The sequence below is a fragment of the Gymnoscopelus microlampas genome (genome assembly GCF_963454915.1).
Source record: "Gymnoscopelus microlampas genome assembly, chromosome: 17".
NCBI lineage: Eukaryota > Metazoa > Chordata > Actinopteri > Myctophiformes > Myctophidae > Gymnoscopelus > Gymnoscopelus microlampas.
Window position 1 is genome coordinate 3,552,217 of NC_139954.1, and position 14,607 is coordinate 3,566,823.

General features: G+C 39.9%; 1 protein-coding gene across 2 annotated transcripts in view; it reads left to right on the forward strand.

The window, feature by feature from the left end:
- The first annotated feature begins 7,128 nt into the window (after window positions 1–7,128).
- The window catches only part of lmln (leishmanolysin-like (metallopeptidase M8 family)), a 32,261-nt gene continuing 24,782 nt past the window's right edge, over window positions 7,129–14,607 (forward strand). For both annotated transcript variants that reach the window (XM_084084359.1, XM_084084360.1), the window contains exons 1-3: window positions 7,129–7,469; window positions 10,137–10,240; window positions 13,018–13,048. In XM_084084359.1, coding sequence (XP_083940485.1) covers window positions 7,347–7,469; window positions 10,137–10,240; window positions 13,018–13,048 — 258 coding nt within the window. In that variant the 5' untranslated portion in view covers window positions 7,129–7,346. The remainder of the gene's footprint in view (window positions 7,470–10,136; window positions 10,241–13,017; window positions 13,049–14,607) is intronic.

Sequence of the window (14,607 nt, forward strand, 5' to 3'; positions counted from 1 at the left end):
TCCTACTGAGTCTCCTATTGACCGATGACCCTGTCGTCAAATTATTATAAATGTATTATTTTTATAAATACCCCAAAATCATGCCATAATACCTTGCATGAGTAACTAGTCTTTTAGAATCACACTGCAACTCCACTCCACTCTCTCCACCATGACACTAAAAGAGTCATGGTTCTATTGGAATAATGGCCTGGTTCTGTGGTGAAGTTACACCACAGAGTGGAGTTGCAGTGTGATTCTAAATGACTAGTTACACATCCACATGATAAAGGTATATGCAAATCACAAAACTGAATTATACTGAACTAGAAAAAGTGCTTCTCGGAGCACAGGTCTCCGCCAGGTCAGGTAGGTTATTGTGGGCCTGCAATGTTCGGAATTTGCATGATGTTTGGACCAAATTTGTAGGAGTAATATAAAAAAGAAAAGTGTTGCAAAAGTTGGCCCCCTAGTGGCGCAATGTTAAAAGGGTGGCATTTGTTCCTCAACGAAGTGCGAATCTGCATGCAAAGTTTCACCGCAATCGGACGCTGCGTTCATGACTTGCTCAAATTTTGTTCAAAACAGGCCACTCCTGCAAACTTTAGATGTCAATCTTAGCCAATCAGGATGGAATATGAAAAATTGAACAGATCGAACTTGATCACATGACTATAGAGTCCGGCGTGTACTGTATCCCCATTTCTCCCCGACCAGCGGGGACACAGAGCGGCTCGGAGGAGCTCTAATGAGCCCCCTCAGAGAGACGGAGACCCATGCAGCGTTCAAATCATTATAGCTTTTGCCCTGTCTATAATAATCACTGCTGAACAACTATGTGATCTATTTATAGGCTGAAATTAATAGCTTGTTTAGAAACACGCTGCGCCGCGGCAGTCCTGCATTTCTCCCCGGTCAGCAAGAGCCTCTGTCCAGTGTCCCTGCTGTGAGATGCCCTGAACCCGGACAGAATTCAGGCTTGAATCCACCCCCCAATAAACCTACCAGGGAATCTAATGGAAAGGTCACTGACATGGTGCAACCATTCTTTATTGGTGAAAAACACACAAATATCAAAATATCAATTATTACACTTATTGTACTGACTTGAGCTATATAATGCAGTGGTTCTCAACCCCCAGGGGTCCTTGAGGTTAGTTAATAATTAATTAATATACGATCAAAATCTGTTTAACCCCTTTAACCTTACATTGGCAATTTGGAAATGGCCGATCTACAAGCTCAAACCACGTCACAATGAAAAAACCTAATCTTGTATGGGCGTCCCTGGCACACAATATTTTCATATGGGGGTCCACGACCAGTTCATATTCATTTGGGGGTCCTTGACATGAAAATGTCAATGTCCTTGACATGAAAATGTCAAGGATCGGCTTTAATGTAGAACCTTCTTTAATGGTAGGTAAGGTAACATGTATCAGGTGACAGATAATAGACATTGTGTCAAGTACGCCGAAATAGCAAGATGTGACCTGACAAGGAACTTCTTGCTATGGTTTTATCGTTAAAACAATGATCTATGGAATCACGGTGTTTGGTAACCAATAATGGATATTATTGATTATTGAAAAAATGTATTCATCATTGGCTTGCCATGATTTTACTTGTCTTTGCTATTTTACTTGTATGAATAACCTCCCCCCCTCACCACACACACACACACACACACACACACACACACACACACACACACACACACACACACACACACACACACACACACACACACACACACACACACACACACACACACACACACACAGCACTCATTTTACACTCAAACAGAAATAAGATCTTAAGTTTTTTTTGTGCATTTTATCCTTTTTACTGATATGGTCATGTAGCCTACAGATGTGCCACTTCAAAACTTCACACGTTACTGTTCTTTCCCTGAAAGTGCCCTGAAAAGGCATGTTTTCCTCCCTGTTCTGCCCTTAAAAACGCACTGTTTTGCCCCTGAAAAGACGTTGTCACTCCTCGACACTACCAGCAGAGGTGCTCACGTTCAGAGAATGGGTGAACACTAACTAAAAGAGAGAGAGGGAGAGATAGAGAGAGAGAGATGTGGGGACAGACCAGATAGACAGAGACAGACAGACAGACAGACAGACAGACAGACAGACAGACAGACAGACAGACAGACAGACAGACAGACAGACAGACAGACAGACAGACAGACAGACAGACAGACAGACAGGGATTGAGAGAGAAAGGGAGACATACAGAGAGAGGGGGGGGCAGACAGACAGACAGACAGACAGACAGACAGACAGACAGACAGACAGACAGACAGACAGACAGACAGACAGACAGACAGACAGGGATTGAGAGAGAAAGGGAGACAGACAGAGAGAGGGGGGGGGGCAGACAGACAGACAGACAGACAGACAGGGATTGAGAGAGAAAGGGAGACAGACAGAGAGAGGGGGGGGGGGCAGACAGACAGACAGACAGACAGACAGACAGACAGACAGACAGACAGACAGACAGACAGACAGACAGACAGACAGACAGGGATTGAGAGAGAAAGGGAGACACAGGGAGAGAGGGGGGGGGGGTCAGACAGACAGGCAGACAGACAGACAGACAGACAGACAGACAGACAGACAGACAGACAGACAGACAGACAGACAGACAGACAGACAGACAGACAGACAGACAGACAGACAGACAGACAGACAGACAGACAGACAGACAGAGAGGGGAGATTTACCTTTTAGATTTATAATGTAAAATCTATGTCAATTTAACTCTGAGAGTGTACAAATGGAACCAAATGGACCCCTCAGAGTTACAGACCCATAAGGGTCCATTTGGTGCCTAATCTATCATTTAGCTGGGGACCCCCTGGAACTCCCTCAAGGACCCCTGGGGGTCCCCGGACCCCACTTTGAGAACCAATGATATAGAGGAGAGAAGAGGAGAAGAGAGGAGAGGAACACTGTTCTTCTCCTGACATGCAAATTAACTGGTTTAACACCTTGGCGAGGGTCTTTTGTTTGTCTCTAGCCAAACTTCACGTCATCACAATGGACTCAGGAGCGGAGTTGTGCCTTCCCCCCACACACACCCAAGAACACTTTTATTTTGCAGTTTGTTTTCATTAGATTTTTAAGTGGATTTGCTAGTTTCGTTTTTAGTTTGTGAAAAGGCCTAGTTTTAGTTGAGTTTTTAAAATTAGTTTCAGTGTTAATTTTACTTGTATTATTGTGAGGGTATTCAGGGGCAATATTCAACAAACTCATAGATTTCAAAATAATTCAGCATTTTAAATGCCCTTCTTTGTCCCTCTTATTGCCCTGGGAATCCCCTGAAAATTTACTGTCTTGCCGATGGCAGGACATGTGAAGTTTTGAAGTGGCACATCTGTATATGCATTAATGTCAGTAAAAACATCAGTCAATCATCATGTCATGACCCCACTGTGATGTTTAGTTGCAATTGTGCATTGTGGTCTATGGTGGCAATTTTATTTTGTTCCCAAAAGAGGGGAAACCTATATGTGTGAAAAGGTTTCAGTATTTAGTCAATATGACGGACGGACACTTAAGAAGACATTTAGAGAAAGAGACAGTATAATGTACAGATAGTAGTCTGGCTCCTCCTGTTGCTACATTGGTGAATTTATTTCGGTTTACAAAGTTCATTTCAAATAGAAATAGATGGAATGTGTCAGGAACAAACACTGCAAACTAAAGTTGTGAGTTCTTTTTCCCTTTCAACATTTCATCACATCTACATTCTACAGTAATACTTGTTGTAAGTCAATGAAAGTCAAGCGTTACACCCATCCTTCATGTGTGGTCCAAATGATCTAGATAAGGCCCAGATTTAAAAAAAAAAAAAAGTAATAATGGTGATAATGATGAATAATAACCCCCTTTAATAGTCATATTAGGCCAGGTCAAGCAGCTGCCACGTTGTTTTATTTTTATTTTCTTTTTTTCATGTTCCTTCCCTTCTCATTGTCCAGTGCGTTGAGGGGGCTCTCTGTCTATAGCACACATGGGCGCTTTGATCATCTCAATTCGGCCCTCGAAGTCCTCAAAGAAAAACAAAATGACCCACCAAAGATTTACATCTTAAACATCTCAATGGTTTTGAGGGGAATTAATTTAACTCGACTCCAATTAATTATTAATACTGAATAAATACCATTTGAGTACATACAGTACCTTTATTCCACATTCCATCCGTATGTACTCAAACGTTAAAATGTTTATCAAGTACACTAAGTTGGGATAATGAGTGAGACCCAGCACCGACTCCACATCGGAAGTTCGGGCTGTGATCTTATACTTAGATTATGTATGTGAAATAAAAAAATAAATAAAAAACTGACAGGAAAACGTGTTGGCAACATAGAGGACACCCCCCCCTTTTTTATTTTTATTTTTTATTTGTTAAGTTAGTATTATTAAATATCACTAGTAGTATCACCATTATAATTTAACAGGTATTAGTATTAGGATATCTTGCATTAATTGATGTGTAATTACCTATTTATTTTTATTTATAGTTATTACTTTCTGATTATTGCATTTTATTGCTTTAACACTGGGTGTATAGATAGAAAAAAAAGAAAAAAGAAAATGTTTGCAAGAAGATAAAGAATGAAATATGAAAATGTTTGCAAGAAGATAAAGAATGAAATATGAAAATGTAAACATGAATACATCTTGCAATGAAAAGTATTTTAAAAAAAAGTACAGTGAAATAGTCTGCCATGGATCCATAATTATAACATAATGCGACATGTTTGTTAATGTGAGTGATACAGTACAGCTGTAAAACATATATATTTAATAATATAATTGTAATAATAAGAGTTGACCCTATCGTAAAGGGTCACGTCTATATAATCCAGTTTTAACATAATTCAGCACTATGTGTTTCAAGTTTCAATTCAATAGTCCAATGTGTGGCACTTCCCTTTCAGTATGGCCCCCTGATGACCCCAGCTGACATTGCGTTTGTTTAACTAGAAGTTAAGGATGATTGGATTAACTCTTTTGCATTTTTTCCATTAATCAGGGCCATTGAACACCCTTTACGTCTGTGTGTTGGTAAAAAAAATATTGAACCAATGAAAAGCATTAAAAAGCGCTTCTGACAAAACCAGCTAACTCCATTGGATCCTCAAATGTTCTGCTAAACCAGCAAAGTCCACCGGAGTTAGCTGGTTTTGCTGACTCCAGGCTCCACCCCCTTTTGACCTCCAACCTCATTGTGAGCTTGGAGTTCCATTCAGCTGTTCTTATCAATGATGAACAAAACCTCCTTTTTTTCATTTCCTGAAAAATGAACATTTTGGAGTTAGCTGGTTCCTGCCGGACAGCAGAGATGACTGTCTATCTCCACAACACATGTTCACCCTCACACACCTTCAGCTTGATTTCAGCTTGATGTTCAGGACCACTTTGCACCTGTCTTGTTTTTACATTTTGTTGTTGGATTTAGAAACCCTGGAAAAGAATTACAATTTATATTTTCAAAAACAACAACAGAAGACAGACACTGTCTGTCTGTCTGTCTGTCGACACACAAATACATGTATTTAGTGTGTGAGAGGGTGGCCATAGCTGAGTGGTAAGTGAGCCTGCCTGAGCAGCCAGTGGCCCTGGATGTCCCAAGTACGATTCCAAGCCAGGTCAGCAGTGTGTCCCTGAGTAAGACTTTTAACCCCTAATTGCTCCCTGTGCACTGTCTGCACAATGTTTAAAATTTCCCAAAAATATTTAGTATATATTATAAAATTTAAAAAATAAAGGTTTATTTACTCGCGACCCTTAAAAATTGGTCCGCGACCCACATATGGGTCCCGACCCAGGGGCCTCATACTGGGGTTTGCCTAGGGCCTCCTGATCCCTAAGCACGGCCCTGAAACAGTCTACATATTAATTTGGGGGTCCTTGGACATGATAATATTTGACAGAACCACTACAATACATAAATTATATGAAATTATTATGTGACACAGTAACACGCACGCACGCACGCACGCACGCACGCACGCACGCACACACACACACACACACACACACACACACACACACACACACACACACACACACACACACACACACACACACACACACACGCACCCTTTTACATTATTACTTCTTATCGCAATTCACAAATCAACCACCGGGTGGCGAACCAGAAAAACAACAGCTCCCCACTCAACTCTAAACTAGGAGGAAGACATGTGACCGGAACCGCTAATAGCGAGGACAGTAAGTACACACAGCTCCGTTCCGTGATCAACCATTAGACATCCAGTTCTGTGGCCATAAGGTTTCCGGTTGCCTTCAAAGTAAGATTATCGCATTTAATGTTTTTTGAAAGACATGCATTTATTTAAAAAAAAAAATACATTGATACAGTGGTGGAAAGTAACTAAGTACGTGTACTCAAGTACTGTATTTAAGTACAATTTTGAGGTACTTTATTTACTTTACTGGAGTATTTCCAATTTGCAATACTTTTACTTCTACTCCACTGGCAAATATTGTACTTTATTTACTCCACTACAATTATATGAAAACCTTATTTACTAGATACTTTGTAGATTTTTATTACAAGTAAGACGCGCGAACGCGGGAAGCGAACGCCAAAAAGTAAAGAAAAATATTTTTTTTCAAAACACTTCAGCCCTATTCAAACTTTGGCAATTTGAAAATAGCAGATCTACAAGCTCACAACGCGTCGCAGAGCTTGTAAATATGCTATTTTCAAAGGATTCTTTTTTTTTTTTTTTACATTTTATACATTTGAAAACTTGTGAAATGGGACCTTCTGCATAACGATTGCTTTTACTTTTGGTACTTTTAAGTACATTTTGCGTTCAATTTGTAAAGGCTATACACTCCAGTGAACAGCATTTATCCATTTAGATAAAAAAACTGTTTTTGTTACACATTAACATCATTTGTGTTGTCTAGCTTCGTTTAAATGCTTAATTTATCGTTTTAATGTGCAAATGGACCGTTTTTCAATGGCTTCTTTTTACTCTAGAGGATACTCTTATTCTGAAGAGATTGTCCACCAGAAGGTCTTATATTTGATACGCTATAGTTGATGACGGAACAACACTAGCTGTATAGCGCACACACACAGAGCTCAGCTGTTACCGTGGGTTGTGTTTACGTGCGTGTAGAATGTGTGTAACCGGAGTGTTTGTCTAGGCTGATCTGTTTAGCTGTTTTTTTTTCTTCTTGTTTTTAAATGATGTTCCCGACATAAAAAAAAGAACCACAACAACAAGCGATGCATGAGCCCGTCGTCCTGTCTGTGTGTGAGGCGGAGGCCGTGGTGCTGGAGGAGGAGGTAGCATCAGGACCATTATGGTGGGGCGGCCACAGGCCGGCCTGAGCTCCTGCTCCTTCATCATCCTCCTCCTGCCAGCCTTGCTCCTGCTCCTCCTGGTGGCTGCAGCCCGCTGCCACCACCTCCCTGCTCCGCACGAGGTATTTTCATTCATACCACAGCCTTAGCTGTAGTATACAACCCTCGTAGACGTATTTATGACGTTTTCAATCTACGAGAGTTGTAGGGTTCACGCCCCATGGAGACATGGACTTTCTGCACTATGCCCCTCAGATACTCCAAACGTGTACAAATTGAAAATAAAGGTGCTTACCCCAAAGCCCCAAATGTTAACTACTTCTACGTGGTAGTAGTTTAATGTAATAATCCATATATTTCAATAAAGAAGTGTTTTAATGCCGTCTGTGGCCGATTCTGTCGGAAGTTCCCAATGGGATGTAGTGACGGGTAGTGAGGGGGCGCATCCGGTGGAACCCGGAATTACACTAAATGTAAACAGGAAGTAAACGAGGGTGAAAAAATGGCGTTCGGCCACAGACGGCATTAGAACACTTCTTTATTGAAAGATATGGATTATTACGTTAAACTACTACCCCGTAGAAGTAGTTAACATTTGGGATTTTGGGGTAAGCACCTTTATTTTCAATTTGTACACGTTTGGAGTATCTGAGGGGCATAGTGCAGAAAGTCCATGTCTCCATGGGGCGTGAACCCTACAACTCTCGTAGATTGAAAACGTCTGAATCATAAATACGTCTACGAGAGTTGTATGCTACAGCCACCACAGCCTGTTTATAAAGGTGTTTGTACTCGCTACGGTATCCTTAGATCAAGATGTAGATGTATTTCCAGTTTGCCCTGGAATGAAACCAGCAAAGCCCGTATTTCTCCGAACATGTACAAATGCAAAATATAAGGTGCTTACCCGCTTGCCCCAAATGTTAACTAGGTGTCCGGCGTGTTCGTGTAATGTATTAGCCCATATCTTTAGATAAAGAAGTGTTTTAATCCCGTCTGTGGCCGATTCTGTCGGAAGTTCCCAATGGGCGTTAGTGACGGGGCGCATCTGGTGAAAGCCGGAATTACACTCAATGTAAACAGGAAGTAAACGAGGAGGATTCGGCCACAGACCCAATTAAAACACTTCTTTATTTGTTATTTAACTCGACTCCAATTAATAGCAATTCATATTTACCATTTGAGTACTATACCTGCATTCCTCCATCCGTATGTACTCAAATGATTTGTGTTTGTAATGTAACAGTGAAACAGTCTGCCTTTAGTCCATATTTATAACATAATGCACTGTGTTTTATCAGTGACCTTTGGAGTGGTGCATATCAGATAAGATGCTGTATACATTTATAGGCTTGTTTAAAAGTTGATACGGCATTGAGGTGGATTGTTTTATTCAAGTAATCTTTTTTTATTGTAAGGCCAGAGTACACCAGAGTGATACAGTAGGCCTACAGCTGTAAAAAAAAAGAAATGTTTTAACTGAACCATTTTCAATTACATTTTGTAACTAAAAATTCTTGTCGTGACCTTTTATTGTAAAGTCTGGCATGTCTACCAAATTCATGCAGTTTTAACATAATTCAGCAATATGTGTTTTAATTCAAAACAATGTGTGGCCTTTCACTCACTTTATTTAACCCATTAAGCATCTCGGTCATTTTAAGATTTCTTTGGCTATTCAAAAATAGCAGATCTACAAGCTCATAGTGCTGCGCTATGAGCTTGTAGATCTGCTATTTTTTTTTAAATCGTGAAACTTTGTGCAAATCTTTGAATATATATATTTTTTAAAGCGAACATTTTTAACTCAAATCTTTGCTTCTGGGGAGTCCCTGGAACAAAATATTTTACAAAATAATGTTCGCTTTAAAAAATACATATTCAAAGATTTGCACAAATATTCACGATTTTTCAAAAACGGCAGATCTACAAGCACATAGCGTGGCGCTATGAGCTTGTAGATCTGCTATTTTTGAATAGCCAAACAAATATTAAAATGACACAAACGCGTTCCCGGTCATAATGGATTAAGTCAGTATGGCCCTCTGGAAATAAATCTTGCCCACACCTGATCTGAAGAGTTGCTTGTGGCTACCTGCCCTGTAGCACTTGAGCTAGTCTTGACTACCATGCAGGCTTATTCAAAAAGGGTCAAATGTAATGTAGATGGCATGTTATTTAGACAGATGCTAGGTCTGTTGTTTACCTGGTATCAGATGGTTTCAAACAGATTATTAATTTTGGTAGTAATTGTTTAGACTGATGCTAGGTTCTTGGTTTACCTGGGATCCCAGTTTCTAGAGACACTACACTGTCTCTGCATTTGTTGTATGTGATTACCTTGATTATTGTAAGTCGCTCTGGATAAAAGGGTCTGCAAATGCCTAAATTGTGACCCACTGTCCATGCCTTAACCCATTAAGACCTGAGGCCGATTCTACACGTCTTCTAAATCAGAAGTTTTCTGAAAAAAACGTATGCTTCTATATCAGTGGTTCTCAAACTTTTTCATTTCAAGGACCTCCAAAATTATATGTATTTGGCCGCGGACCCCCATCTCAAAATGTTATGTGCCAGGGACCCCCCAGAAGCAAAGATTTGAGTTAAAATGTTCGCTTTAAAACAATATGTATTCAAAGATTTGCACTCATTTTCACAATTGTTTTTTTCAAAAATAGTGTAAAATAATGCTTTTTACCGTTAATCATCAACTAACATTCCATGATGGTGACGGGCCTATGTGTGTGTGTGTGTGTGTGTTTGTGTTCTTGTGGTGATGTGTGTCTCAGGTCGTGCACCAGGTCTACTTGAAGTCGGAGCGACTGACCAAGAGAAGCTCTCCCGAAGACCTGCAGCTCCGAATAAAGATCATCTACGACTCCAGCGTTGACCAGTAAGTTCTTGCGAATTGCGATGCGAGAGTGCGTACGAGCCGACACCGACTCGGGCCTCCTGGATCGCTGCCCTCCACACCCTCTCCTGTCTAGCATCAGGGTCTTGAGCTCTGCAGTGTTGTTAGCTCCGCTGTCGCGTCGCGGTGTGTCTACGTAGCTTTCCCCTCCCCTAGCTGTGTCTTGGGTTGGCTCCCACAGTGTCGGTTTGTTCGCCGCCAGTTCCGAGTGTCTGACCCAGTGCCCTGCCAGTCTCATCCTTCTCTCTCTGACCTTGTCTGTGACCTGTGGTAGGTTGCCGTAGAGGTAGTTCTTACACTGTCAAACCTGTTGGATGATTGTAAATACCCAGGTTTACCATTCACGCTTCCATCCAGTGATGTAAAGTAACTGTAGTACATTTACTCAAGTACTATACTTAAGTACAATTTTGAGGTATTTTTTTTACTTTGCTGGAGTATTTCCAACTTTCAGTACTTTTACTTCTTCTCCACTACATCTCAGAGGCAAATGTTTTACTTTTACTCCACTACAATTGTTTGAAAACTTGAGTTACTAGTTACTTCTTAGATTAGATAGATTTTGATTATCATTACAAAACAAACACTACTAACCACTTCAACCCTATATACGTTTCAGCCATTTGAAAATAGCCGATCTACAAGCTCACAATGCGTCGCGACGCGAAGTACATTTTGATACCAGTACTTTTAGTCAAGTACATTTTGATTACCAGACTTTTACTTGTAACAGAGTATTTCTACATTGCAGTATTGATACTTTTACTTAGTAAAAAAAAATGTGAGTTAATTTCAGTTTAATCTGTTGTGAACTGTACTGTAACATGGTAGAGTTTGAACTGTATCTGATAGAGTTGCAGATGTTAGTCACATAGTTTGAACTGTATGTGACACGGTTGCAGCTGAATGTGACAGAGTTTCAGATGTATGTGGCACAAAGCATACTGTATTTGGGATGTTTAGCTTCCTTCACGTTCATTCTACGGCTGTAGCCTATTCCCTTGGTCGGTCGAGAGACCAATGGCGAGGAATAATCTTTTGAAGCTAGAATACTAGCTGGCAATACACACAACCTTCCAGGGAAGGTTCCTGCAGTGAAACTGAGTGATACAGAGAAGATGCACAAGTAGGCTATAGAGTGTCGCAGTTCCCGCCCACTTCCTGGTGCCGGAAGTAAATACTCAATGCATTTTTTCCATTGACTTTTACAAAAATATTTATATAAATTAATTTAAGCCTAGAATCAAGCTATCCAGGATAGCGGTGAATCATGACCATAAAACGTTTGATTCTGTGAAAAAACATTTTTGAAAACGGCAAAACAAAGGGTATTTATTAAATATAGTATATCATATCATTAAATATAAAATTTTTAAAAATCACAGAAAAAAAGGTTTTATGGTCATGATTCACCGCTATCCTGGATAGCTTGATTCTAGGCTTAAATTGATTGATATAAATATTTTTGGAAAAGTCAATGGGAAAAATGCATCGAGTATTTACTTCCGGCACCAGGAAGTGGCGCAACTGCGATGCTCTATTAGCTGGTGTTATTTGTATGCACTTTTAGTTTTCTGTGTATGACTACACCATGGATTAAAGTTCTGATTCGCCACGACTTTGTAAGCATGTCGCGCACCAAAAATGGCCTATCTACAAGCTTGTAGACCGTCTATTTTCGGTTATTTTAAGATTAAAGAGGGTTTTGAATTGGTAAAACTAATAGAATACATGTTCATAATGATAACCACTTATGTTAGCATCATTATAATCATATTCCATGTATTTGAGACCACTGGCGTCATCAGAAGTTGATGTAGGACATTGATAGCCTGGGACCAGACGAATCTGCCAGTGCAAACAAAAAATAATTGCCCTCTGTGATTTGGGTCTGGCACCGCTCCGTCGTGAATCCATTTCCTGCTCCCGAAGTCTGGGCTGACCAATCAGGGCCCAGTATTTAAATATGGGAGACTGTAATTGCTAGTTGGAATTGTAGGCCTAACCAATTGCATCCAGAGCCATTCTTTTGATCCCGCCCCTTGGGGAAAAAAAACGTCCTCATAGAAGCACCAGACTCATATCCACGCAGCAGTCTGGCCACGAGAGGCTAGGACATTTAACCACCGGCCATGTTTCCTTATCTTTGCTGTCGGGCAGATAGCTTGTCTCTCCATATTCCAGCTTGTTATTATTTTCTTAAAATCATAAATTAATAAGTGTCGCACAAAATAATTTAAAATAGATGTTGTTCAATGACACGTTGTGAGCTGGTAGCTCTCCTATTTTTCTTATATTTACAACAATTTGAAAGTCCTTTCGTGTGTCTGTGGGCTTTATAAATATTGAACCAACGAAAAGTATTAACGAGAGCTTGTGACTAAATAATAACTACATTGGATCCATTGGAACACAGGTTATTTTTTTCTATTTAACCTGGAACGCATCTGTGTCACTTTAGATTTCTTTGGCTATTCAAAAATAGCAGATCTACAAGCTCATAGCGCGGCACAGAGTCTGCTATTTTTGAAAAATCTTTTGAAAGGTTTTTTTCAAAAAACTGTTTAGAAATATTTTTTTAAGAATCGCCTCAGGTCTTAATGGGTTAATGAAAACCGTAGTGTTAATCATAACGTCACAGGACCTCAATAACACAATGTTCCGTTGTTAAATTTGCTCTTTTGCCTGAAACCCTAAAGTCTAAAAACAACTGTCACCGCCCTGTTCTGCCCTCATGTGACTGTTCTCCATCTCAACAGGCTTCCTGCAGACAAGAGAAGACTGGTGAAGGTGAGTCTATTCTAGCTCACATCGCTGCTGAGCTTGTAGATCAGCTATTTTCGCTATTCAGTTAGATTTTATTTTCAGATCCTTTTGTGTGTATATATATATATACACACACACACACACGCCTGCTCAGTACAGTTTATAAGCTGTACTCCAGTGTTTTAAATAAGAGACTTACTGATTATCTGGAGTTCAATAATGTGTTGGTGGATGAACAGAACGGTTTTAGAAAAAACAGGGCTTGTATTGATCATATTTTTGTTATTTCATCTGTGGTAAGAGCTAGACTAGAGGAGGGTAAAAGCACATTTGTTTGTTTTGTTGATTTTAAAAAAGCCTTTGATTGGATCAATAGAGACCTGTTGGAATACAAGTTACTCTGCTCAGGTATTAACGGTACATTGTATAATGCCATCAAAGCTTTATACAAAGCCCCAGTCGCTTGCCTGCAGTTAAACGACCTCAGAACCGGCTGGTTTCCCACTCCATTTGGTGTGAAGCAAGGAGATGTGCTCTCACCCACTCTGTTTGCTCTTTATGTAAATGATTTAGCTCAGGAAATCAAGCAGGCCAATTTGGGTCTATCAATTGAAAATATTAATTTGAGTATTCTTTTATATGCTGATGACATTGCTCTGATGGCTGGAAATGTGTTAAATTTACAGAAAATGTTGGATATTGTGGGTCTATGGTGCAGTAAATGGAGACTTGCCATTAACAGAGAGAAAACTCAGATTATACATTTTAGAAGGAAAGCTGAACAGCAGAGTAACCATAGTTTTACTTTTGGGTCAATGTCTTTGAGTTATGTCCCCTCATATAAATACTTAGGTTTTGTTTTTCATGAATTTATGAGTTTTTCTGAGGGGAGGAAAGTATTGGCTGACTCAGCAGGTAGAGCATTAGGTGCCATATTAAGTAAAGTGAAAATGTGCCCTGATTTAGGTTTTGCTACATTTACCAAGCTTTTTGACTCTATGGTTTCTTCCATTTTATTTTATGCAGCAGGTGTATGGGGCTTTGAGGAGGCCACCGAATGTAAAAATATTCAGAGTAGAGCTTTAAGGTGTTTTCTCGGGGTGCACAAGTATACCACTAAGTTGGCCATTGAAGGTGACACAGGTTGGGAAAGCTGCCTCATAAGGCAGAGATGTGAAATGATTAGACTGTGGAACCGCCTTACCCAACTGCCAGAAGAGAGGCTTACGAAAAGTATATTTAATTGGAATAGAAGATGTAATCATCCATGGACAAGAGAGGTCTCTTCAATATTTTCACTCTCTGATTTAAATGCATATTTTATGAACAACCTTCATTGTAACATAAATACTGTCAAACATAAATTATCAATATTACATCAGGAGCAATGGAGGGTGGACATTTGGAAAAAAGCAAAGTTAAGAAATTATGTTCAATATAAAGAGAATTATATCACTGAACCTTATGTTGCATTCAATCTAAAGAGAGGACAGAGGTCTCTCTGTGCCCAGTTAAGATCTGGTGCATTGCCTCTGGCAGTTGAGGTGGGTAGATATACTGGCATTCCTGAGGAGCAGCGATTG